Source organism: Henckelia pumila, chromosome 2, assembly GCF_033568475.1.
Source record: "Henckelia pumila isolate YLH828 chromosome 2, ASM3356847v2, whole genome shotgun sequence".
Taxonomy (NCBI): Eukaryota; Viridiplantae; Streptophyta; class Magnoliopsida; order Lamiales; family Gesneriaceae; genus Henckelia; species Henckelia pumila.
Genome location: NC_133121.1, coordinates 141,380,937 through 141,407,326, shown reverse-complemented (window position 1 = coordinate 141,407,326; position 26,390 = coordinate 141,380,937). Strand labels below are relative to the sequence as shown.

Below are 26,390 nucleotides of genomic sequence, written 5' to 3'. Positions count from 1 at the left end.
TTTTCACATCCATTTGGTGTACTTCAAGATTCCGCAATGCAGCAATTGCAAGTATTACTCGGATTGAAGTTATTCTCGTTACTAGAGAATAAGTGTCAAAGTAATCAAGCCCTTCAAGTTGACGGTAACCCTTTACCAATTTGGTTTTATATTTTTTTATTGTTCCATATGATTTCATTTTCCTTTAAAAATCCACTCATAACCTAATGGTTTGCTTCCCGAAGGAAGGTCCACTAGTTCCCATGTATGATTTTTCAAAATGAATTCTATTTCGGAATTTATAGCCTCTTTCCATTGAGGTCATTCAGATGATTTCATAGCTTCTGATCGAGCAAATACTACCACAAAAAATCAACTCAAATATGTCTATCAATTAAGCTCGAATAAATTGCAAGTGCACGAGTCAAGTAATAATATAGTGTACATGAGTATGAGTATCATCCCACGGAGATTGATGTTTGACAAATTCACCTCAAGTATAATTCTTTAGTTAATTAAAATGAGAGATGGAGAAAAAATTAATAAAATGAAATAAAATGATGAAATAAAATCAAAACAATAAATTAAATTCAGAAAATAAATAAACGATTGTTAGGAACTCGGTTCACCCCTTTTCTAATGATTGAATTTTATTTCTCAAGTCATGCTTTTGACGGAATTCCCTAATCTATCAATATACTCTCTCGAACTTTATTAATCTAATTAACAAATTATAATAATCAAGTCTCCTTGTGTTATTTAACAATTGCAATTGCATTAACGATTTGTGGAATCCTCTAGCTTTCGACCTGGTGGAATATGACTATCAACATGTATCCAACCTCATATCTCTATGCAAGTTGTAGATCCATGGATTATATTACCCTTTCATGTTATAAAATCTTCTATCGGTATCAATTATAACACATAAAATCAATAAGAAGTTGATCAAACTCCAAAATTTCAATAAACACAATAATATAATCAAGAACGCTTAAAAACCAAATTCAATCTTCAAGAACAAAAGAAAACATAGTTTTGGGGGTAGGATCCCCTAAATCCCAACAAATAAAAGAAAAAGAAAAGAGAAAACTAGTTTATGCGGTTCTTCAATTTCTCAAGTTTCCTCCTTCTTCATGTTCTTCTCCTTGGATGGTCGCCTCCTCCCTTCAATCTAATCTTTGGAACCCTTAAAACGGCAGAATTTTTCCTATTTATAGTGCCCAAGAGTTCTTTCCATGTAAAACACCCACAAAATATAAATTTCCAACTTCGTGAGGGCGCTCGGTCGGTAAAAAATGACGGCCCGAGAGCTGAAAATTATGCCTGCTTTTTGCCTGTTTTTACGATGCGGCGCACGGTTTGCAATACATTGCAGCTCGGGGCGCCCCTATTTCTTCCCAGCGCGCGATATTTTTGAAAAATTCATAACTTAAGTTCTAACTGTCGGATTGAGCTAAAATTTTGACAGCATCTTTAAAACATCCTGAAATTTAATTTGTACAGTGGAGATTTGATTTGAAGCTCTCTAAAATTAAATTTGAATTTTTGACCAAGGCTGCTCCGTAATTCATTCTTCAAAAACCCATTTTCCTACAAAATTAACCCGGAGAGTGAAATGCACAAATAAGCAATAAATCACATAAAACAAAACACATAAAACAATATGAGACCATACATATGCATGCAACATAGACATAAAATAATGCACATAAAATGCACTTATCAGCTTCCTTGAAACTTTGAGGTTCATTTTCCAACATGAAAGTGATGAAATTCGGACCAAAAGATTTCTCATTCCTAGCTCTCTTGCTACGTCTAGGTTCAACCTCATGGTTAACCTCTTGTTCCATTGTCTCGTGTGATCTTTTGACAGAACTTGGTTCTTCCTTAGATTTATAAGGGAACACATTTTCAAAAAATGAAGCATTCCTCGATTCCATTATCGTATTCTTATGAATATCAGGTATTTGATATTCATATACAAGGAAACGATAAGCGCTATTATTGTGTGCATATCCAATAAAAATGCAATCAACAGTTTTAGGTCCAATATTTACCTTTTTCGGAGTAGGTACAACACTTTAGCAAGACACCCCCACACTTGCAAATATTGATAGGAATGTGTTCTTCTTTTCATAATTCATATGGGCTTTTTATCTTTCTTCTTTCGTGGTACCTTATTTAAAGGGTAATTAGCTGTTAGAACAACTTCCCCCCACATGTTCTGTGGTAAACCAAAACTCAATAACAGTGCATTCATCATTTCCTTCAAAGTGCGATTTTTCCTCTCTGCAACCCCATTTTGCTGAGGAGAGTAAGGTGCAGTTCTTTCGTGTCTTATGCAATGTTGAGTACAAAACTCAGCAAATGGTGATTCATATTCACCTTCACGATCCCTTCTTAACACCTTAATTTTCTTGCTAAGTTGGTTTTCGACTTCACTTTTGTATTGGACAAATTTTTCAATAGCTTCATCTTTACTTTAAAGAAGATATATATATATATATATATATATATATATATATATATATGTATATCAATATTTTGTGCTATCATCAACAAAAGTAATGAAGTATTTATTTTCTCCGCGTGTAGACATTCCTTTTAAATCACATATCAATGTGAATCAAATCAAGAGGTTCACTATTTCTTTTAATAGTTTGTAAAGATGATCGTGCTAACTTTGCTTTAACACAAGTTTCACATTTGTGATTTTTATCAATATGAAATGTGGGTATGCTTTTCAAGTTAGTTAATCTACGAATTGTATCATAATTAACATGTCCTAGTCTACCATGCCACAAATTGAAAGACTCAAGTAAATAAATAGAAGCATTCACTTTATTTATTTTCGGCTTAATAACCATTACATTGAGCTTAAATAAGCCATTAAAAACATAAAATTTTCGACAAACAACATTCCACATTTTGATAAAACAAATGTGTCTGACTCAAACACAATACGAAAGCCATGCTTATTCAAAAGCAAACCAGACACCAATTTTTTTGAATTTCTGGCGCATATAACATGTTGCTAAGAGCCGGCTCTTTCCCGAAAGTCATTTTCAAAATAACCTTTCCTTTTCCCTTGATATCAGATGTAGCAGAGTTTCCCATGTACACATTTCACTATTCTCGAACTCATCAAGAATTGAAAACATCTCTTTATCGGAGCACACATTGCGAGTTGCACCTGTGTCAATCCACCATTCTCTTGGGTTTGAACCCACCAAGTTCACCTCAGAAATAACAGCACAAAGATTCATATTAGACACATATGGACTCCACCATATTTATCTCCTTATTTTTCTTCGGTTTCTTGCACTCAGAAGCCTTGTGACCCGGACCGCCACAGTTGTAACATTTCCCAGAAAATTTCCTTTTGAAATTGTCTTTCTTGTGTCCCAACTTGAAATCTCTCCCAAATTTACCAGTGTTTTTCTTGATCTTTGAGCTCTGACCATGCTCGATCACATTTTCTTTTGCGACATCAATATTAAAAAATCTTTTCTCAGAACCCTTGTTGTCTTCTTCAATGCGAAGCCTGACCACAAGTTCTTCCATATTCATTTCTTTTCTTTAGTGTTTAAAATAATTTTTGAAATCCGTCCACGCCGGAGGCAGTTTTTCAATAATAGCTGCCACTTGGAAGGTTTCACTTAGCATCCTCCCCTCCGCATGTATGTCATGCAAGATCACTTGGAGTCCTTGAACTTGATTGATCATTGATTTAGAGTCGATCATCTTGTAGTCCAAGAATCTATCAAGAATAAACTTCTTAGCCCCGGCATCTTCGGTTTTGTATTTCCGATCCAAAGATTCCCATAATTCCCGAGCCATCCTTTTCTCATTATACGTTGTACAGTGAATCAGCCAAACCATTCATTATATAATTTTTACACAAGAAATCTGAATGGTGTCATGCATCAATAGCACTAGTAGTCTACACATCTCCCTCAACATATTTGGGAGCATCCTCAGAGAGGAACTTTGCTAGATTAAAAATGGTTAGGTAGAACATCTTTTGTTGCCACCTCTTGAAATTCAATCCTTCAAATTTTTCTGGCTTGTCGGCATGGGTCAGAGGCACCGTAGCAGCAGGAGGAGTCACCTTTGTAGCATTCAAGTAAGTGGAATAAGCTTCCATAATTGAAGTTGATTCACGTAATGAAACGACAAAGGATCTGTTTTAAGTTTGTTGAAAAAACTATTACGTGAACTTTTCTTCAAATCAAAAAATATTGTGACCATGTAAACATAACCGAGGCTCGTAAAAATAAAGTTTCCTTAAAACGGATTCGTCCCCTCCGATGTGTGCTTCAAGGATGACAACAGACGACTGTTTCCCAGGATACAACGGCAGAAACTTGTAGTCATCTAGCACAAAGGTACTACATCAGCGAACTAATGATGTATCTGAACAGTATCACGTAGAAGCTCAGAAATAGCTAGAAATGAAGCAAGAGTGCACAAAGCTTAGTAACGAGAGGACGGAGCTCCGATGCAAGCAGACGAAGAAAATCATAAGCTCGGGAGAAGAAGACGTAGAAGCTCAGAGCTTATCTCAGAAAATTTCGAGAGAGGTTGAATATATATTTAAGAAGGACCGGACTTCCATCATATATGCATGCATTTGGGAAAAACTGCATGCTATCAGAAAATGATATATAGCTCAAGCTAGCTAGCAGCCAGACATGTGGACAACTAGTTAGTTGAGAATTAATGTGGAGGGCCGCTCACACTTGACCAATTTCCATTTACATTTAATTAGTGCAACAAATTCACCAATTACAAGATTTAAACTCAAAAAGCGTCCAAATTACATGACCAAAAACCATGTAAGTGTGTGCATGTTTTGCACATGAGATCGAGCTCTATAAATATCCTTCAACGAGCAGTGTGTTTCTCATTTTTTCTCCCACTCTTGTTCAAGTTTCATTATATAGTACATTGGTGAGATGGAGTTGGGCAGCATTCTTCAGTTCTTGGACAACAGTTGTATTCTTGTCACCGGTGCTACTGGTTTTCTTGCTAAGAGTACTACTTTCTCAACTAGCTTCTCTCATATATCACCCTAATTTCTTGATTATACACAATATTCTTTGTATAAAATTTTCGAATTATGCAAAGTTATTCCCCTATCAAGGGGTGATCGTCCTGTATTTAACTTGGTTCTTATAATTTAATGATTTTCACGTATATATAATTAATGGTAATTACTTTTTACAACTTTTAGAGCAATAAAAGAAGTAATTAAACACATAAAACTACACATAACACATTCTTAGGTTAATTAATTAATGAATTTGATTTCATATATATTTGTTTGAAAGTTTTGATTGAGAAGATACTTAGAGTTCAGCCAAATGTAAAGAAGCTTTATGTTCTTTTGAGGGCTCAGGATACAAACTCTGCAATGCTCCGTTTCAACCACGAGGTACGCAATCAATGAGCTATATACAGTATATAAGAAAATATTTTGATCATTTTCTTTATATATTTTTAATTCTAATCAAATATCACCTTTTAATTTCAGTATTCTATATATTTTGTACAGATTATATCGAAGGATTTGTTCAGGGTCCTAAAAGCGAATTGTGGGGAAAATTTCAATTCTTTTTTGTGGCAAAAAGTTAGAGTGGTGGCAGGAGATATTGCCTGCGAAAATTTGGGTGTGAAAGATTCAAATTTACTCGAGGAGATGTGGAAAGACGTTGATATTGTTGTTAACTCAGCTGCCACCACCAACTTTGATGAAAAGTATGAAATATAACAATTCAAAAAAATTAGTACATTAATTGCACGAAAAGAAATGTTTATTTATTTATTTATTTTATTAAATTAAATTAAATGCATGCAGATATGACGATTCGTTTAAAATAAACACGCTTGGTGCAATGCATGTGTTGGATTTCTCCAAAAAGTGTGCCAAATTAAAGGTGCTCCTTCACGTATCAACAGGTTGGTATAAATATAATCCCAATTCCCCAGTACTCAAACAAATTATTATATAATATTTATAATTATGCATGTCGAAAAATTTTCCGGCATATATTTGATTTTTCGTTGCATATCATCATCTGATGCTATTTTAACGTGTCATTTTCTAAATGAGAGTCACGAAATTGACATCAGGTAGTCATCGGTTCTTTTTTCTTGAGCACGTTATGTCATCAATCAACTTTAGGGGAAGATATGTATATATATACTTATATTATTGTGAATTGAATTTGTCGTTTTAGATTATTATTGATGATTCTCACTTTATGTTTGCCGCAAATATTTTAGAATTATGTGTTTGTCTCTGCCACATTTTTTGTTTTGACTTTATTTAGTTTTTTTTATCTCGAATAAGTGAGACACGACGTTTACTTCAATAATGCTCATCATTCTAGTCTAGCTATAAAATGATCAAGTGGGACATATAAACCTGTACCAAACAACTTTAGTTTAGCTATTTTCATAAAGTGGGATTGAATTGTTATAAGTTTTGCGCTTAGTAGATATGATGAGATTATTAATGTAAATATAATATTTAGGATAAATATAAATTATGTAAGTATTTTTAAATTTTAAAATAAAAACCTTTTTTTATTTGGTTGGTTTTTTACATTTGGGATTAAAAGTTAGAAAATAATTTTCTACCCAAAATATCCTTGTTCTGCACGTGATGAACGTGGATTAAGCAAAGGAAAGGGGTAAAATTGAGAACAAAATTAGTCATTGTCAGCTCTACCGTAGAAAGTTGGACTATTAATACCCTCTCGAGAAAGGGATTTATTACCCAACTTTTTCCTAAATGAACAGTGCCCAATCACGGGCCCGCGGGTATCCACATTTATTTAAAAAACGAGTCAAACATGTTACTAACACTCTAATCCTAGGCTAATCCCCCAACCAAACAGAGCCAGTTTATTGAGACCTGCAAGTTCTCATCTACAGAATTAAAGATGTTTCAAATTCAAGAATCCATGATTTAGGTAGTGTTTGTGAATTCTAAAATTAAATTATTATGAATTCTCAACAAGAATTATTGTATAGTTTTCATTCAATAATTTGAATCTTTTGATTCCAAACTGTTTAATAACTTGATTTATTCTTAAGTAATGACTTTTAAATCAGATGTTTTAACATTAAAATGAAACCCGGGTCACTTTTTTGTTTTCGATCCAAAAAAAATTATATCTAAAATTTTGGAAATTTACAAGTTAATTTTACACTCTCCCTCAAATTAAAAAATAAATAAATTATGGATTGCCCCCAAAAATAATAATGAATGATTGGAATCCTGTTTCAGCTTACGTATGTGGTGAAAAGGGAGGAGTAATAATGGAGAACCCCTACAAAATGGGAGAGACACTGAATGGGACACCAGGTTTGGACATTTACTCTGAGAAGAAGTTGATGGAGGACACGCTCAAACACCTACAGGCTCGAAACTATTCCCAAGACGATATTAAATCTGCCATGAAAGATTTTGGGATCCAAAGGTATACTTTCGAATTATATATGATTTATTTCTTTATATTGTCATTGCACCTTTTTTTTAAAAAAAAAAAAAAAAATTAGTTATCGAGTCACGTGCTTCATTTTAAGCAACTATAATCTATTCTCTTACGTTACGCTGACGTGACACAAATGCGGCACAAATGTCTATATAACAAAAATTACAATTTCCCTTATAATAACTTATGAATATTATGTTAAAGAGACTTGCAAATATTAGATCTGGTCCATATACAGCACTAGAATTTAAGACAGAGATCGAATAACATCTTTTTAAAAAAATAATAATAATTAATAATAATAACCAAGACAAATGAAGAGATATTCATGATTTAATTTCCACCTTGTCAATATATATTATGTTGTGTCATGCGTGTAATTTTCTTCAATCTGAAATTAACAAATTGGATTTATCAGAGCAAGGACATTCGGGTGGCCAAATACCTACGTGTTCACGAAAGCTATGGGAGAAATGGTGTTGGGAGAATGGAAAGAAAATGTGCCACTTGTAATAATTCGTCCCACGATCATTACAAGCACTTACAAAGAACCCTTTCCTGGTTGGGCTGAAGGTGTCCGGTAAACTAATCAATCATAAAAACTCCATTTAATTTTCTTGAAATCTCGTTATTTAATTAATCTATATATATTTTCATTTCTTTATTGATGAAATCATGATATTGCAGAACAATAGATAGCATAGCCGTTGGATATGGTAGAGGAAAATTAACATGTTTCACTGGTGACCCCAAAAGCGTTGTTGATGTGGTGAGTTCAGTTCACTTCGGATCGAATTTAGTTATGCAACCATATGTGTTAATCGAATCTATATTTATTGATCGATCGAAAGAATTAATTTTCGCAGATACCCGCGGACATGGTGATAAATGCAATGATCGTAGCAATGGTGGCCAACGCAAATCAACCAAGTGAAAGCATATATCATGTCGGATCCTCGGTGTCGAACCCTTTGGAGCTGAAGTGGTTTCAAGAATATGGGCACCTATACTTCTCTCGGAACCCATGGATAGGCAAGGATGGGAAGCCTATAATTGTGGGCAAAGTCACTATGTTTGATACAATGGATAGTTTCCAAAGATACATGGCTCTTCATTACTTGCTTCCTTTGAAGGTTTGGTTCGGATTAGTTCTTGTCCTATCATATTTCACGCGTATGATGTTTGTTCATTAATCGTTGCAATATGCAATTGAGAAAAATTGTTTTTTTGGTCGTCTATGTTTATATGATCCCCTGAAAGTTTTGCATGTTGTCTTTTAGGGATTAGAGATATTGAACATTGCGTGCTGCCGATACTTCGAGAACATGTACGTGGAGTTATGCCGAAAGATTAAATATGTGAGGCGCTTGGTGGATCTTTATGTGCCTTATTTGTTCTTCAAAGGATAGTAAGTAATTATGACCTTAATTCCAAGATATGTTTAGATCATGAATCATCATATATATATATATATATATATGGGAAAAAAAGACGTAATGTGATTTGAAATTCAAATTGTGTTTTGTTTATTTTGGCAGCTTCGATGATTTGAATACAGAAAAACTGAGAAGGGCGGCCAAGGAAAGTGGGGTGGAGGCAGAAATGTTCTATTTTGATCCAAAAGACATAAAATGGGATGAATACTTCACGAACACTCATTTGCCTGGAGCAGTGAAATATGTCTTCAATTGAATGAATCAGTTAATCAATTTATTATATATAATTAGTGTGATTTCGAATTATTTGCTACCTATTGATATATAGTTTAGTTCGTGATTGAGCAAGGATCAATATTTAAATGTCCATGTGGTCAAATCCCAAGTACTCTAATTATATTATTATTGCTGTTGTTATATGCATTGTGCGGTTGGTTTAATAATTGGTATGCATTATATCTAAATTCACTAATATACTCAGACTCAGACATGTATTTGAGGTGAGGTCCATGAGAGTTGAGACGGCCTCCTCATGTCCCATACTTTAATTTAAACGGTTCCAATTATATATATACATACTAATGTGCAGAAATTACAGAAATTTATGTGCACCGCATGTTGTTCATGCGATCATCTAAGATATTTCATTAGATGTTCGTGCGAATATCACGCGTAGAAAAACAAAATTATATATATATATATATATATATATAGAGGGAGAGAGAGAGAAAAAAAATGATATGGTGAGCAACCGCCGTGAGCACCCATGTGAACATCTATTGATATGTCACTCAACTATTGGATGTGCATGATGTCACGTCAGCATATATATATATATATATATATATATATATATATATATTAGGACGGTATTTCATTCAACTAGTTTCAAATAAGATTATTTTAAATAGTTTCAATTTGATTTAGTAATAACATGTCATGATTTAGACAATAGAATATAAACATATTATTTTGGAAAAACTGTAATTTTGGTCTTGTATATTTATCAATTTGCGATTTCGGTCTTTTATTTTTTCATATTTTAGTTTTAGTCCTGCATGTTCCGATTTTTTGTAATTTCAGTCATTTTTCTTCGAAAATTCTTACGTGATACTATACACGTCAGCTCCACATCAGCATTGCATTAGTGCCACATCACACCACATCGAAAAAAAAGACTAAAATTGCCAAAAAGATAAAGCTAGCGGACTAAAACTGAAATCTGAAAATATAGATGACCAAAAACGCAAAATGACAAACGTACAGGACCAAAAAATCAATTTTCACTATTATTTTACTTTCAAATGTGGTGTTGAGAATTTCTAAAATAATTTTTTGTTTGCAAATTTCAGTATATATACTTATCTTGTATTATGGATTATGCTCCAAAAAATAACTATTTTTTTATTAAATTCATATTCGTATTAATAAACAATTGATAGTTTCTTTTAGAATTTTTTTTTAAAAAAACGATTGGACTGTCAAGATTCATGAATTACTTACTTGCATTACTACAATTTTTTATTTTATTTAATGAAATGAATATTCAAATGATAAACATACATAATTATATATCGATTTGCAAAAAATAGTGTTAATATAATTGAAACTGCTTAATACATAAACGTGAATAAAGAAAGTTTGTTTCTTTTGAATACCAATGAGCCTATATAAATTTGATTAAATATATCCTATTTTGATAGTAGAGAATTAGAGATCATCTAAGTTACTAATTTTCAATTAATTGGGAAAGTTTGATTTGAATTACTATTATATCTTAACTTAATTTTTAATAAAATAATTATTTCAGTCATTTTATATGGCTTATTCTTTTTTAGTCATTAGATGTTTTGTTATTTACCGAAATAACACCCACTTTACAAAATGGATATATCTATTTGGTTTTTTTAATATTTGTTTAGGAAAACGCTATAGTTTTTTTTATTTTTTAAATTTTATAAGTTATTTTTGTTTTTTGTTTTTGCCAAAAAAAATGAAATATATGAGTACGCAACGCGTGTAACAGAATATTAATATATATAAGTAGTTTTTTTTTTGGAACATAGTATATTTAACTAGTTATTATCTTAAAAAAAACTAGTTATTATCTTAAAATGATATGGATAAATATTATGTTTTGAAAAACGATTCTTGATAAAAATATAAATAAATAAAAACTAACTTATTATATATTCAATCGGTTATTTTTAGGTCCGGCTTTCATCCGATAAAAAATATGTGGACTTAAAGAGTTTAAACAATTTTTTTTGACAAAGACTGATTAGCTCGATCGATGTGCAATTTATTATTATTATTGTTATTATTTATTTTAAAATTAAACTACTCTTAATCACTGATATAAAAGTCAAGTTTTACAATGTTGAATAACCAAGATGTGCGATTTACTCTTATCCACATAAAAACATGTGCCGACATATTGTATTTGGGATATTTTCCAAATAATTCACAAATATTGCCAGATTTACACTGTTTACTAATAATGATAATATGGTTTCGATCGAGATAGCGTCTTTAATTGGGATTGGACAAATTTGTATACCACCAAAATCTCTCCCATGTGCCCACCCATTGACAAATTGCTGCCTGGTGGTGTTTAAACTATTAAGGCCATTTAATGTTTTGCAAGTAACAAACAAAACCAACTAATTCCATTTCATCATGAAAAAGGGCCGGACGAAAAGTTGATGATTCATTCGATTTTTTTATCGTTAATAAGGATTAACCCAAACACTTGATACAATGGTGGCACGTGGGATGTCGATTGTTCCATCCAAAAGTTGATTTATTCGACCTTATCATTAAGCTGTTAATACACAAATATTCGATCTAATGGTCGTCAGAGGATGATCACACGTGTTTTTCAAGTGAGACAGTGAGATTGTGCATTCCTTCACATAAAAAAAATGTGTAGTTGTCTTGCTATAATTATATCAAGACACGGGTGTTACCCCAATACTATGATCCAATCCAAAAGTTTGGGGTGAGCAAACAATTTATTGTCTTTTAAGTAGAAAATTTGTTGCGTAACTTATTTGAATAGAAAATTTGAGGTAATTGATCATAAACAATTATTTGTGTACTTTTTGAAAGGAAAATATTCTTTTCAATTATTTTCCTCTTTGATCTAAATATTGGTTATTTGTTTTGTCTTTCTTTGATTCTTATTGGTAAAATATTTTAGATATAATCAGACATGCTATCTTCGTAAAATGGGTAATTTATAATAACAAAAAGATTTGTTTCCATCTTTGTAAAAATCGATCAAAAGAAAACAATCTAATCTATTTAATATATCTGTGACAAAAAGAGAAAGAGAGAAACGTAACAGCAGAGCATACGAGAAAAACATAGACAAAAAGAAGAATACTGAGAAGTTCTTAAGGAAGAAAGTGATCAAAGATTACATCGAAGTATTCTTGCCGCTTTCTGATGTTGTTCGTCGTGAACACAACACCGTGCCAACTGCTCCTTGAAGATCTTTCTGGCTTTTTACTTGAGGCTTTGCTTCTGATTCTGCACTCTTTGGTTTTTCTATACTCGTATTATAGTCTTTAGGGTGTGGTTTTAATTTCTCAACTTGTTAAAAATTTCATTTTTGTTTTACACTCTTTGGCTTTTATTTTTAATCTAGTATTGATTTTAGAATATAGTTTGGATTTCTCAACGTGTTGAAAAATTTAACTTTTTATATTAATTGCTAATATTGATTTTGTAATCAAATATTACATTGTTCTCGTACGTAATCGTTTTTTTTTTTCAAAAGACATCACACAAGTACTAGTATACTCTGTGCATATTAATACTCGTGTTAATTGGTTATTATTTTAATTTTTATTTCCGCTGTAATTAATTGTACTTAAAGATTTTAATTCAAACTTATTAACTATTAATTTATTTTGTTTCTAATGTTGTCAATATCATAAAACGTAACAACACCAGCATTCTAATCATCGGAAAATTCGATGCTGCATACAGGGTTGTGCCCTGTATGCAACGTGTCAGGCCTTGATTGGCCCAAATGATGTGGGGCCCACATGCTTTGGGCCAATCGGATAGTTCGATCCAACAGTGGGGGTACCCCCACTGTAGGTGTGTGGCCAATAATTGGTCACACATCAAAATCATGTGGGTCCCACATCAATCATGTGGGACCCACATGATTTTTGGCCAATGAAAGGCCACCAGCTGCAGAGGGGTAATACCCCTCTGTAGCTTCGAACCACTCAGGCCAATCAAGGTCTGACAGCTATTCATGGGGGTAGTGTCTTATGGGTAGCATCGACCTATCCCTAATCATCATAAATTTATGTGTTATATCATGTGGATAACTTTCATTTTTCATTTAAATCAAATTTCAGATTAACTACGAAAATTTTATATACGAACTTGCAAATTATCTATTAATTGAGATTAAAAGTTACTCCCGCCGCTTTAATGCCTTATCAATTATTATCCTTCACCTGCCTACCTTCCACCTTAATTGATAGCTAGCCAAGCAAGAAACAGAGATTTAGTCTGAATTTTCACTAGCGAACGAGCGTGAACATAAATACATAATTATCATATGTTTAAAATAGTTCTTAACATAAAATCCAAATATTACAATTTTCTTAAAGTAAACAGGAATAAAAAAATAAATTTAATTATTTTACTAAAATTTTTGGCATAAACCGATGTGTAAAAGTCAAATATAATGTAACTGTTGGTTTATTTGGCACATATATAAGATAAGAAAAATAAAGATGTTACAATTTTGGGTTAAAATGAATTTATAAGATAAAATGTAAGTGATAGAGTTTGTCGATGGTGGATATTTTTTCCAATGAATATTGTAGGTGATGATTTATATTTAGAATCAATTCAGCCTACCAATTAATGGCGATAGTGTGTAAAGTTTGAAAGTACTTCACGGATCGACTCATTGTTGTAACAAACGGTGGAAAAAAAACATTTAAAAAAAAACAGATCTTTTTACGGGTCAATTTTGTGAAAAAAATCTCAAAGATCCATAAAAAATATTATTTTTTATTGTTGTATACTTATATGAATCAGGTCGATATCCGTCTTACAGATGTAGATACATACTCAATATTGATGGAGTCAATAAATATTTCCATCATTTGGACTTGGGTTGTTATATCAAATTTTAACTAATAAGTATGAAATTCAATGATTATATTTCTTGTTAACCCAAACAAATATCTAACGTAACTACATATATAAAGTCCCCAGCCTAAGTACTTTATGATAATTAATTCGAGTTTGCTTATGTTTTGGGATAAGGGGTACTACAAGTAACCATATAATTAATTGTGGACATACGTAAAGTTGACTCTTCATCGTTTGATGGTTGTACAAAATATTATCTTTTAAATTTCGTTTTCGTCTTAGCATTGAAAGTTTAAATATATTTTCTAAAAAGTGATTGACATAATGACATTCCTCTTCATTCCCAATTAACCGATTAATTTGCAAATAACCGCGCGCGAGAGACAGCAAATTACCCCAATCTCAAGTTTTATATATTAAAATTTTGAATATATAGAGAGAGTCTATATATATATATATATATGATGACAACCGCGAGACCATTTTATACAATTTCAAATTTGGAAGACAAGCCATGGTAGGTGAACCGTTTACTTGTATTATATAATGAAAGCTACATATCACAAAAAAATATTTATATAATAAAAAAATAGATATATATAGTTGTTATTTGTTTGCAAAGAACTTGTACAATATCCCAAATCAACCCAAAATTTTAATTCATATTTTATAATAGTTCGATTTTATGTGTGTATATGTTATGTTATACAAGAATATATATATAATTAGGAATACAAATTTCATTGTTATTATATGAATATTAATAACGGGTTATAAAATATGGATAATTATAGAGATATAAATGAAGATTGATAAATTTTTGCGAAACATCATGCATGGTTCAGTCACAAAAATGCACCTAGGATATTTTATAAAACATTTATACCAATCATATTGCATTAAAAATATGACAAAAACTCCTATGAGACAGTCTCAAGGGTTATTTTTTTAGACGTTTCTTTTATATGGGTTATCCATTAAGAAGTATTATATTTTATGCCAAAAGTATTACTTATTATTATAAATATGGGTAGGGTTGACCCGTGTGTGAATTGAACAAATACTAATTGAGTAAACAACACTTGGGAAAACATTGTTTTTGTTTCATTTTAATTTTTGGAGGAAAATATAAAGATACATTTGAATATGCAATAATGCATGCATGTTACTGATATATTTATTAATTATATACACACATATAATTATATAAAACAAGGTGAAAACATGAATTAGCCAGCCAAACTTCCTACCAAAAAGTCAATTTTTTTGCATCTAACATGTATATAAGAAGGCACAAATGAACGCATAGGGGTTAATAGAAACTTGCATTTGCATTCCCTTGATTACAATAAGTCAATAATTGCCATTTTATGCATGCGATGGAAGAGATTGAAATTGTCCAATATTTCGAGGGCAAGACCATTTTCATCACTGGTGCCACTGGCTTTCTTGCAAAGAGTTAGTTTCATTTGCCATCAAATATGTTCTTTTGTACATTTTGGGGGTGATGCTCTTTGCCTTTTTTAACCCTCTTTCAGTACTTTTTTGCAGTTTTCTTAGAAAAAATACTTCGTTTGCAGCCAAATGTGAAGAAATTGTTTCTTCTAATTAGGCCGACAACCGAGAGGTCTATCGAACAACGCCTACACGAAGAGGTACGTACAAGTTGTTGAGAATAATTCATTTATTTCTTAGTTAATGTTTGAGAGATTTTTTAAGAAGTATTTTTCGGTTTTTCATTAACAAAATTTTAAAATTTTATTAAGAAAAAGCCAAAAAGTATTTTTTACTAGCTCTCTCAAACATTATCTTATAATGTGATCTTCTCGAATTATTATGATTTGATCATTATTAGAAATAATTAACCTGACCTCACTTTTTTATTACTGTTTTCCTAGATTTTCAGCATTGATTTGTTTCGTGTTCTACGAGAAGAGATGGGAGGTGACTTGAGATCTTTGTTGGACAAAGTTATTCCCATTCCGGGTGACATTTCTCATGACAACTTGGGAATCTTCGATCCAGAGTTGAGGCATAATATGTTACAAGAAATAGACATTATTGTGAACTCAGCTGCAACCACCAATTTTGATGAGAGGTATATATGATAAGGTGGTTTCATTCTTTTAATTTGTAATTAACTACCAAATATATTTTGGTAACGTGATCATGGATACAATAGACCTAATTCTAGTACCATTGTTTAGTTGCTATAACTTATAATTTATAAGAACTAATTAATTATAGTACCATGCATTGTGTAGTTGGCGTAACTTATAAGACCTAATAATAGTAGCATTGCGTCCGAGAAATGACGATGTAAGACGTGAGTTTCGCTGGAAAAATGCTTTTTTTTTCTTATAAATTTGTCAATTTGTGATTTCGATTCTCTTTTTGTTTTCAGATTTCAATTTTAGTCTATTGTCTTTGTTTTTTTGACAATTTTAGTCATTTTTTCAATGTGACGCTCATAAGGTACCAATGCAGTGTTGACATAGATCTGACGTGGATAGTGCCACGTAAGAATTTTCGAAAAAAAATTAATAAATTTGCCAAAAATCGGAACATATATGACTAAAACTGAAATCTGAAAACAGAAGACCAAAATTACAAATTAAAATGACAAACATATATGACAAAAATTACAATTTTCCGCGATTTTTGCATTCACTTTTTTGTAGGACTCAAGGAGCAAGTGTATCACCGCGCGTATAGCTAGATCTTAAAAGCGAGTTTCGAATTTAAAGCCTAAACTAAACTGATGAATACCTCTAAATTAACGAATACTTCTAATTTCTTGAATCAATTACAGCTTCGGTTATGTATGCAGATATGATGTGGCGCTGGGGATTAATGCTTTGGGAGCCATGCATTTGGAAAACTTTGCGAGAAAATGTTCAAAATTGGAGACTCTACTCCATGTCTCCACGGGTTGGTAACACTATATTCAAGATTTTCATTGATTGGCAAATTTCGAAACATATATATATATATATATATATATAAATTTGGTGTCCTCATGGTAGTTATTATAGTGTGCTCATGTTTTATATATATAATATATATATATATATATATATATATATATATATATATATATATATATATATATATATAAAACATGAGCACACTATAATAACTACCATGAGGACACCAAATTTACTTATTCTAAAATTACCCTTCCTATCAATCACACACTAAATCCCCTCAACTCCTTCATGTTTTATTTTTTTAAAAAAATATAAATATAAAATCTTTTTTTTTTACAGCATATTCGCTAGTATATATAAAGTTTGTTACCCTCCACACTAATGTAAAGTTTTAAAATATATTGATTGGGCGTCACCGAGCTGGTTCAGAAATCCGGTGATGTGTTTTAAAATTAAAATAAAAATAAAATGAACACCTGAGGGCCCAAGTTTCCCTGCACATGATTGGTGTTCACCGTATCAAAATTATACGTGTGTGATTTGTGAATAGGCATAGGCCAGTGTTCAAAACATGGTTATTTTTCGGGAAAACTGCAATTTTGGTCATGTATCTTTGTCACTTTGCGATTTTGGTCCTCTATGTTTTCATATTTCAGTTTTAGTCCTGCATGTTCCGATTTTTGACAATTTCGGTCTTTTTTTCTTCGAAAATGCTGACGTGGCACTGTACACGTTAGCTCCACATCAGCACTGAATTGATGTCACATCAGCGCCACATCGTAAAAATGACTAAAATTGCCAAAAATATAAAGATAGCAGACTAAAACTTAAATCTGAAAATATAGAAGACCGAAATCGCAAAGTAACAAACATACAGGACCAAAAAAATTTTTCCTTATTTTTCAAAAGTTCTCATATTATCGATGTCTAATTCTTTTCTATCATCAACGTGCAGCATATGTACATGGCAATGGTGTTGGACTAATACCAGAGAGATCATTTCGCAAGGGAGATACCCTTGATGGAGCTAAGATCTCATATTTAGACATTAACACGGAGACGGAGATTGCGAACGACAGGTTGAGGGAACTTCAAGCACAGAATTCAACAGAAAAAGAAATCACAAGGGCTATGAAGGATTTAGGCATCGAAAGGTTAATGTAGCTATATATTTCATATAGATTTGACCACGCATCTTATAAAGATTTGATTTGATGAATATAAACTTCTTATACGAATTTTGGGATTTTATATATATATATATAATCAGAGCAATGCTACATGGATGGCCGAACACGTACGTGTTTACGAAGGCAATGGGAGAGATGGTTTTGGAGAAATTCAAGGAAGTGGCCAATCTTATTATACTACGTCCCACTATAATAACAAGCACTATTACAGAGCCTTTTGCTGGATGGATCGAAGGTTTAAGGTACGTACGTAGTTATTTATCCGAGGTTGCGCAGTTGTATTTGGGTCGAGATTTAATTAATTTGGACGATATATAGATCACCATATAAATATATATAGTTATTATTGAAATTGTTTAACTTGATTTTGTTCATCGAACAAGTCAAGGAATCTTAAATTCATTCGTCCAAGCACAAAAAGATTTTTTTTAAACAATATATATATATATATAATTGATTTGAAAATGATTCAGAAATTCTTAATTGTTAATTGGGTTTATAACAGAACTTTGGACAGCATCTTTGTTGCCTACGGAAAAGGGAAACTGAAATTTTTCGTAGGTGATCCCGAGTCAACACTGGACATGGTAAGTTGGTCTACCTAGATATCTAATGTAATATTTTATTTTTTTTTTAATTTTTAACTGTCTAAAAAAGTGATGTTTTTTTCGTACTATTTTTTTTTAAGGTAGCCACTAGCCAGTATTAATAGTACACATAAATGGGAAATTTTCCAACTGCATGAACCTATAAGTTGATCAGCGATTTTTGTTTTCATTCTCCAAGTGTTCAAAATTAGGTCTTGGTAATTATGTAAGTTTTCTTCCCATAACACTAATCCAATATAATTGGATACATCAGTAATGTCCAATGTAACATTAATAATTAATATGTGTTACATCAACAATGTCCAACATGATGGTCATTATTTCAACTAAATAAAACCACAAGTCATAAAAAAATTTAATTTATAGAACAAACTAAAATTTGACTATATATTTAAATTATCAAAACTCGCAAAAAGACCAATTTATGGGAAGAATTTAATTGTTTTCCCTACACAGAAGTTTAAATCCATTATCCACAACTATTTAACAATGAGTCCACGAAATAATACACAAATCTAAGAATTGAATTCCAGAGCAACTTGAATCCGATTATTTTTAAAAAAAAATGTCAAATTTCATTTAATTTATGCATTTAATTTGTGACGTTGACTCTTCATTAAAATTCTCATATCTTGAAATTGTTGGTCCCAGGTGCGGCATCACGAGATAAAAACTATGGAAATTGAAGAATAAATAGACACCAAGATTTACGTGGAAAACCTCCAAAAATTATTAGGGTAAAAACCACAGGCAAGACCAAAAGATTCCATTATAATATTTGAAGAATTACAACCTCTCTCTGTATTTCCAAAGAGACACTCACTCTCTTATACAGGAGAAAACCTATCTCACAAATATATAGAAATAACTAGGGAGAGAAGAAATGTACTCAAGAACAGAAGAATGCTTGAGGCTGGGGGATACTGGTAAATGCTAAGAATGGATCTATTTATAGATGCAAATCATCGTCTAAACCCTCGATGTGAACATGCAAAGCAAATTCACAATTGAATTTGTTTTGCATGCATTTAATGCATTCATCATTCAACGGGCCACCAAAGAAGACTTTTCCCCTGACATTTGCCGACATTTCTCCCACTTGGAGATTTGATTGAGAATCAAACACATCTCCACGCATCCTTTCAATCTTGCCATTCCCGCTGCTTACGTTCCTGCTAGGCCACTTGAGGATCTACACTATTCAAACTTCTCTGTGCTAACTGGCTTGGTCAGAATATCAGCTATGTTATCCTTCGTATGGATCTTCACCATGTCCACACTTCCTTCCTCTACTACTTCTCGTACAAAGTGAAATTGAACTCCAATGTGTTTAGTCCTAGAATGAAAGGCTGGATTCCTTGCAATGTGCAAGGCACTCTAACTGTCACAAAACAGAGAAATCTTTTCTTGTTTGTGCCCAAGCTCCTCCAATAACCTTGTAATCCATATTGCCTCCTTGCAAGCTTGAGTAGCTTCCATGTATTCTGCCTCTGTTGTAGATAACGCCACAACTGTTTGCAATTTTGAAACCCAGCTGACTGCACCTCCTGCAACTGTAAACACATAACCAGTAGTAGATTTTCTTTTATCTGGATCTCCCGCATAGTCTGAATCAACATAGCCCCTGAGTGTAAAATCTGATCCTTCAAAACATAATGCAGCATCTGAGGTACCCTTAATGTATCTAAGGATCCTCTTAACTGTGCTCCAATGCTCTTGTCCAGGATTCGCCATATACCGACTGACTGCTCCCACTGCTTGTGCAATGTCTGGTCTTATAAAAATCATAGCGAACATTAAACTTCCCACTGCTGATGCATACGGTACTCGAGACATCTCCATCCTCTCTGCTTCACTGCTAGGACACATCTCAGAAGATAACTTGAAGTTAACAGGAAGAGGGGTTGAAACTGGCTTACAATCTTGCATGTTGAAGCGCTGCAAGACTTTCTTCAAATAATTTTTCTGGGAAAGCCAAATCTTCCTTTTACTTCTGTCTCGGTGAACTTGCATCCCTAGAATCTTGTTTGTTGGTCCTAAGTCCTTCATATCAAATTTCCTAGCCAACTGTGCCTTCAATTCTTGGACCCGATCTTTGTTGGGGCCTGCTACCAACATGTCGTCCATGTACAACAATAAAATGATATAATCATCATCACCAGACCTCTTGAAATACGTACAAGGGTCTGCACTGAGTCTGTTGTACCCAAGGCTCATGATTTAGGAATCAAATCTCTTGTACCAACACCTCGGCGCCTGTTTGTGACCGTACAGAGATTTGTTCAATCTGCAAACCAAGTTCTCTTTGCCTTTTTCTGCAAAACCTTCTGGCTGGAGCATATAGATTTTTTCTTCAAGATCGCCATGAAGAAATGCCGTTTTCACATCTAGCTATTCTAGATGTAGGTCAAACACCGCACACATTTCCAATACTACTCTGACTGTTGAAAGTAGAACCACGGGAGAAAATATCTCATTGAAGTCAATTCCTTCTTTCTGAGCATACCCTTTGACAACCAATCTTGCACGATACCGCTCCACTTGGTTATTGTCATCACGCTTGATCTTGTAGACCCATCTATTACCGATAGCTTTCCTCTCTCGTGGTAGTGTAACAAGATCCCAAGTTTTATTCATGTCCAATGCTTCCAATTCTTCCTGCATCGCTGTCATCCACAGGGATACATCCGAGCTTTGAGTAGCCTCATGGAAACTCGATGGCTCACCATCCTCTGTTAATAGACAATATGCAATGTTGCTTTCAGTGACATAATCTGAAAGCCAACCTGGTGGTCTTCTCTCTCGAGTTGACTGCCTTACTTTGGAAACCTTTGACTCAACTTGTTCTTGTTCCTCATGCTCTGGTACTGCTTCATAAGAAACCTGATCTTCGTTTGTCTTATTTTCCACCTGAATGATAGTACTTTCTGAATTCAGTGTGCCTTTGTCTCCCTTCACTTTATCTTCCTCGAAGATAACATCTCTGCTGATGATAAGCTTGTGGACAGTAGGATCCCACAAGCGAAACCCCTTTACTCCATCAGCATAGCCCAAGAAGATACATTTTCTGGATTTGGAATCCAACTTCGATCTTTCTTGTTCATTGTACATAACGTACACCGGACTTCCAAATGTATGTAACCTAGAATAATCAGCTGGCTTGCCAGTCCACACCTTCATCCGAGTCTTCAAATCAATCGTCACTGAAGGAGAACGATTGATGATGTAAGAAGCGGTTTTGACTGCTTTTGCCCAAAATGACTTTGGTAGACCCGCAGTACTCAACATGGCCCTTGTTCTGTCCAACAAAGTTCTGTTCATCCGCTCTGCCACTCCATTCTGCTGAGGCGTGTACGCCGTCGTGAACTTTATTTTGATGCCCTCATGCTGAAAAAATGCATCAAAATCATCACTGGTATATTCTCCTCCATTGTCAGTCCTCAAACACTTGATTTTCTTGTCAGAATCAAGTTCAACCCGCGCTTTGAAAACTTTTAAGACTTCGAAAACATCTGACTTCTTCTTGATTGGATACACCCAACATCTCCTAGAGAAATCATCAATAAACGAGATAAAGTATCTTGCTCCTCCTAGGGACACCACCGGTGCTTGCCAAACATCAGAATGAATCAGCTCCAATATGCCTTTGCTTTTGGCAGTAGATGTGCCAAACTTCAATCTGTGTTGTTTACTGGTAACACAATGCTCACAAAAGGGTAGAGTCACTTTTGTAAGCCCTGGCAACAGCTTCCGTTCAAAGAAAATCTTCATTCCTCGTTCTGACATATGTCCAAGCTTTCTATGCCACAACACTGTTGATTCTTCTCCCGAACCAATTGATGCAACAGCTAGTTCCGCCTCTTTGTGTGTTTTCCCCAACAATACATACAGATTTGCAGCAACCTTTTCCGCCTTCATAACCACAAGCGCGCCTTTCACAATCTTCATGATCCCTTTCTCGATACGGGTTTTGCACCCAATATCATCCAATTGCCCCAAAGACAAAAGATTCTTTGTCAGGCCCTTCACATGTCGTACCTCCTGTATGGTGCGAATAGTACCATCAAACATTTTAATTTTAATGGTATCGACCCCAGCGATTTCCAAGGCATGATCATTTCCCATGAATACAGATCCTCCTGAGACTGGTTCATACTGATCGAACCATTCTCTCCTTGACTTCATATGCCAAGTCGCTCCTGAATCCATAATCCATGCATCACAAAATTTGTGTCTGCCTTCCGCAACCGTTGCTGCTTCACTGAATAATATTTCACCACCGCCGGAAGTACTGGCCACATTTCCTTTAGATCCCTTATCGATGTTCTTCGTACACTCTCTCTTGAAGTGCCCTTTACCGCCACATTTAAAGCAGTAAATATTTTTTTTATTATTTCTTGACTTGGATCTACCATATCTGTGGCTCCCACTGGAGTCATGCTCCGTCAATCTTCCTCTTGTCATCGGTAAAGCCTCTGCTTGCTTCGACGTTGCCAACCTATCTTCCTTATTCCTTCGACGACTCTCTTCTCCAAGAACCGCAGTTAATACGTCGTCAAAATTTAAATTATCCGAAAGAACATTGTTGGTAACATTGATGATGAGCTGATCGTATGAATCTGGTAGACTCTGAAGTAGAAGCTCCACATGTTCTTTTTCCTCTATTTTATGCCCCATAGAGGTGAGCCGAGAAAATAGAGTATTCAATGTGTTGATATGGTCGGTTATCGATGAGGATTCCGCCATCCGAAGAGTATAAAGCTTTCTCTTTAGAAAAATTTTGTTGTGCAGTGACTTGACCTCGTACAGTTTTGTCAAAGTATCTCAAATAATTTTTGCGCTTTTTATTTCAAAGATACTTGACAAAACTTCATCCGCTATAGCCAAATGCAAATTGCCAACAACATTGTGATTCATCTCGTTCCACTTTTGATCGTCCGTGACATCCGCCGGTCTATCTTCAATAGCTGTCAAGCAACGTTCCTTTGTTAGAGTTGCTTGCACCTTCAATTTCCACAGCAAAAAATTGCTCCCATTGAACTTTTCTATCTCGTATTTTGCCGTCATCTTGACTAGAAGAATCCTGCCTTATAAAATCTTCAAAAAATCTTTTATGATGTGGAAGATCAGTCAAAGCTGCAACCACAGAGCATACTCAGAATTTTAAGAAATTTTATGCCAAGGCTCTGATACCACTTGTTGGTCTCAGGTGCGGCATCACGAGATAAAAACTATGGAAATTGAAGAATAAATAGACACCAAGATTTACATGGAAAACCCCCAAAATTATTAGGGTAAAAACCACGGGCAAGACCAGAAGATTCCACTATAATATTTGGAGAATTACAACCTCTCTCTGTGTTTTCAAAGAGACACTCACTCTCTTATACAGGAGAAAACCTATCTCACAAATATATAGAAATAACTAGGGAGAGAAAAAATGCACTCAAGAACAGAAGAATGCTTGAGGCTGAGGGATACTGGTAAATTCTAAGAATGCATCTATTTATAGATGCAAATCATCGTCTGAACCCTCGATGTGAACATGCAAAGCAAATTCACAATTGAATTTGTTTTGCATGCATTTAATGCATTCATCATTCAACGGGCCACCAAAGAAGACTTTTCTCCCGACATTTGCCGACAGAAATTAACATACCAATGTACGTAGCAAGATCGATCTATACATAGAGTTTGCGGTTAATTAATTATATTCAGTTTAGAGCTAGCTAGTTTTCTAGATCATGATCAGTTTAGGCTTAACTAATAAGTTCTTATAATATCAAATGTTTGCATGATTAGTTAGAATAATGGTTCGATTTCGTATGTAACTGAAACACGCAAAATACTGAAAAATTGAATTAACAGATACCAGGGGACATGGTGGTGAATTGTATGGTTGCAGCAATGGCAGTAGCAGCCGCATCATGCCCAAATAGTGATGAAGAATCGAGATTATCCATATATCATATTGGTTCTTCCAAGTGTAATCCTCTGAAATTTGCAGACATAAAGTGGCTAATGCATCGCTTTTTGATTGAGAATCCATTGTTGGATGGCAGAGGAAAACCTATCACAATAGGCCAACCTACGACTTTAAATTCCATGGCAACCTTTCACAGATATATTGCGACCCATTACTTGCCATTTGTCAAGGTTAGTATATATCAATAAACTATATATTCCTTTTTATAGGAAGAATCATGTTTTAACTATTCAAAGAATATAGTTTATACAATTTATTTTAATTTGTATGTCATTTATTTATATATATTGATTTTGCAGGGATTGCAATTTGTGAACGTGATATTTTGCAACCACTTTGAAAGTGCATACACCAGTGCCAGACGACGAATCAGTCATGCTATGCGTCTAGCAGACCTCTACAAGCCTTACATATTCTTCCAAGGAATGTAGGTTTAATTTTCTTGACCATTGAAGATATATTATTCTCTTTTCGTTCACGTTTTCAATTTTTTTTAAAAAAAATTTATGTGGGATGTTTAATTCAAGATTAGATTTTCGCACCCAAAGTATATATAATAATGGGTATTAATATGATGTTTTATTTTTCAGATTCGACGACGCTAACACAAAAAATTTGCGAAAAAAGATAAGGAGCTCGCAAACGAGTGTGAACTTGTTGAATTTTGATCCAAAGCATGTTGAATGGGATGAGTACTTTTTGAAAACGCATTTTGCCGGAATTACCAAGTATGCATTGAAGTGATCTAGCTCCGACGATATTTTATTCTTCTTGTTATTGCTTCGAAATGTAACAATAATTGTGTGTGATAATTACTCTCAACGAGTTTGTTTGTAACTTATGATCAATATTTCAATTTCCTCCTTCCATAACTGTTATTATTTGAAAGATAAAACAAATGCAGTCGATCCTAAATAAATAGAGTAAAATTTATATTATAATTAATATTAATAAGCTGATTAGCGCTTTTTTTGGCAAGTTTCATCAAATGAGTAATTTCAAATTTAACATTTTTTTATTGGAGACGTGAGAAGTCAAATAGGACAAGCATATTGCCTAATGATTTGGGCCCAGACCGATATTGGATTGGGCTTGAGACTAAGTCTCATATTTACTCAATATGTGCTCTTACTTTAATTATTTTTTTTTTTAAAAAAAAAGATGAAACAAAAAGGGGAAAGTCTAGATAAATCCCCATGAGCAAACTCAAATGATTTGTCAGTCCCTGTGTAAGAGAATTTGTGTTCTAGCTCCCTGACAAATACCTGCAATATGTTTGAGCTCCCTATTTGTGACCAATTGACCAAACTACCCCCAATTTCTTTGATAACCCCACAATACCCTCTACTCTTATTTGAAAATAAAATATAAAAAAAAAAAAGAAACAGAAAGGTAAAGAAGAACGATCAGAGTAAGAACGATCGGTAATTTCCCTCCTTTTTCTTTGTAGATCGGATTAATGAACGATCTGTACTTTTTTTTTTCGTCTTGGGTTTCTTTGTAGATCTGCGTTGACTGAAAAAAAACCGTCAATCTTTGTGCTTAGTGCTCATAGTCAATTTTTCCTAGATTTGAAGGTTTTAATTTCGATTTGAAATATTATAAATCATGGGCGAACATTAG

At 33.5% G+C, this 26,390-nt stretch overlaps 2 protein-coding genes across 3 annotated transcripts; both read left to right on the top strand.

Annotated features, from left to right (window-relative positions):
* The first annotated feature begins 4,780 nt into the window (after nucleotides 1-4,780).
* LOC140881461 (alcohol-forming fatty acyl-CoA reductase-like) lies at nucleotides 4,781-9,366 on the top strand. Its single transcript, XM_073286792.1, has 10 exons — nucleotides 4,781-5,019; nucleotides 5,316-5,419; nucleotides 5,540-5,742; nucleotides 5,843-5,943; nucleotides 7,280-7,472; nucleotides 7,906-8,067; nucleotides 8,175-8,256; nucleotides 8,354-8,620; nucleotides 8,768-8,895; nucleotides 9,026-9,366. The coding sequence occupies exons 1-10, from the start codon at nucleotides 4,941-4,943 to the stop codon at nucleotides 9,177-9,179; spliced, it is 1,473 nt and encodes a 490-aa protein (XP_073142893.1). The 5' UTR covers nucleotides 4,781-4,940; the 3' UTR covers nucleotides 9,180-9,366.
* A 5,929-nt stretch (nucleotides 9,367-15,295) lies between these two features.
* Nucleotides 15,296-25,668, top strand: LOC140882118 (probable fatty acyl-CoA reductase 4). Of its 2 annotated transcripts, XM_073287890.1 has the most exons (10): nucleotides 15,296-15,511; nucleotides 15,605-15,708; nucleotides 15,952-16,151; nucleotides 16,884-16,984; nucleotides 17,939-18,137; nucleotides 18,254-18,415; nucleotides 18,679-18,760; nucleotides 24,650-24,937; nucleotides 25,067-25,194; nucleotides 25,358-25,668. In XM_073287890.1, the coding sequence occupies exons 1-10, from the start codon at nucleotides 15,424-15,426 to the stop codon at nucleotides 25,509-25,511; spliced, it is 1,506 nt and encodes a 501-aa protein (XP_073143991.1). In that variant the 5' UTR covers nucleotides 15,296-15,423; the 3' UTR covers nucleotides 25,512-25,668. The 2 variants fall into 2 exon arrangements, with proteins under 2 accessions (XP_073143991.1, XP_073143992.1); XM_073287891.1 differs by lacking the exons at nucleotides 24,650-24,937; nucleotides 25,067-25,194; nucleotides 25,358-25,668 and having other exon boundaries at nucleotides 18,679-18,778.
* The last annotated feature ends 722 nt before the right edge of the window (nucleotides 25,669-26,390 follow it).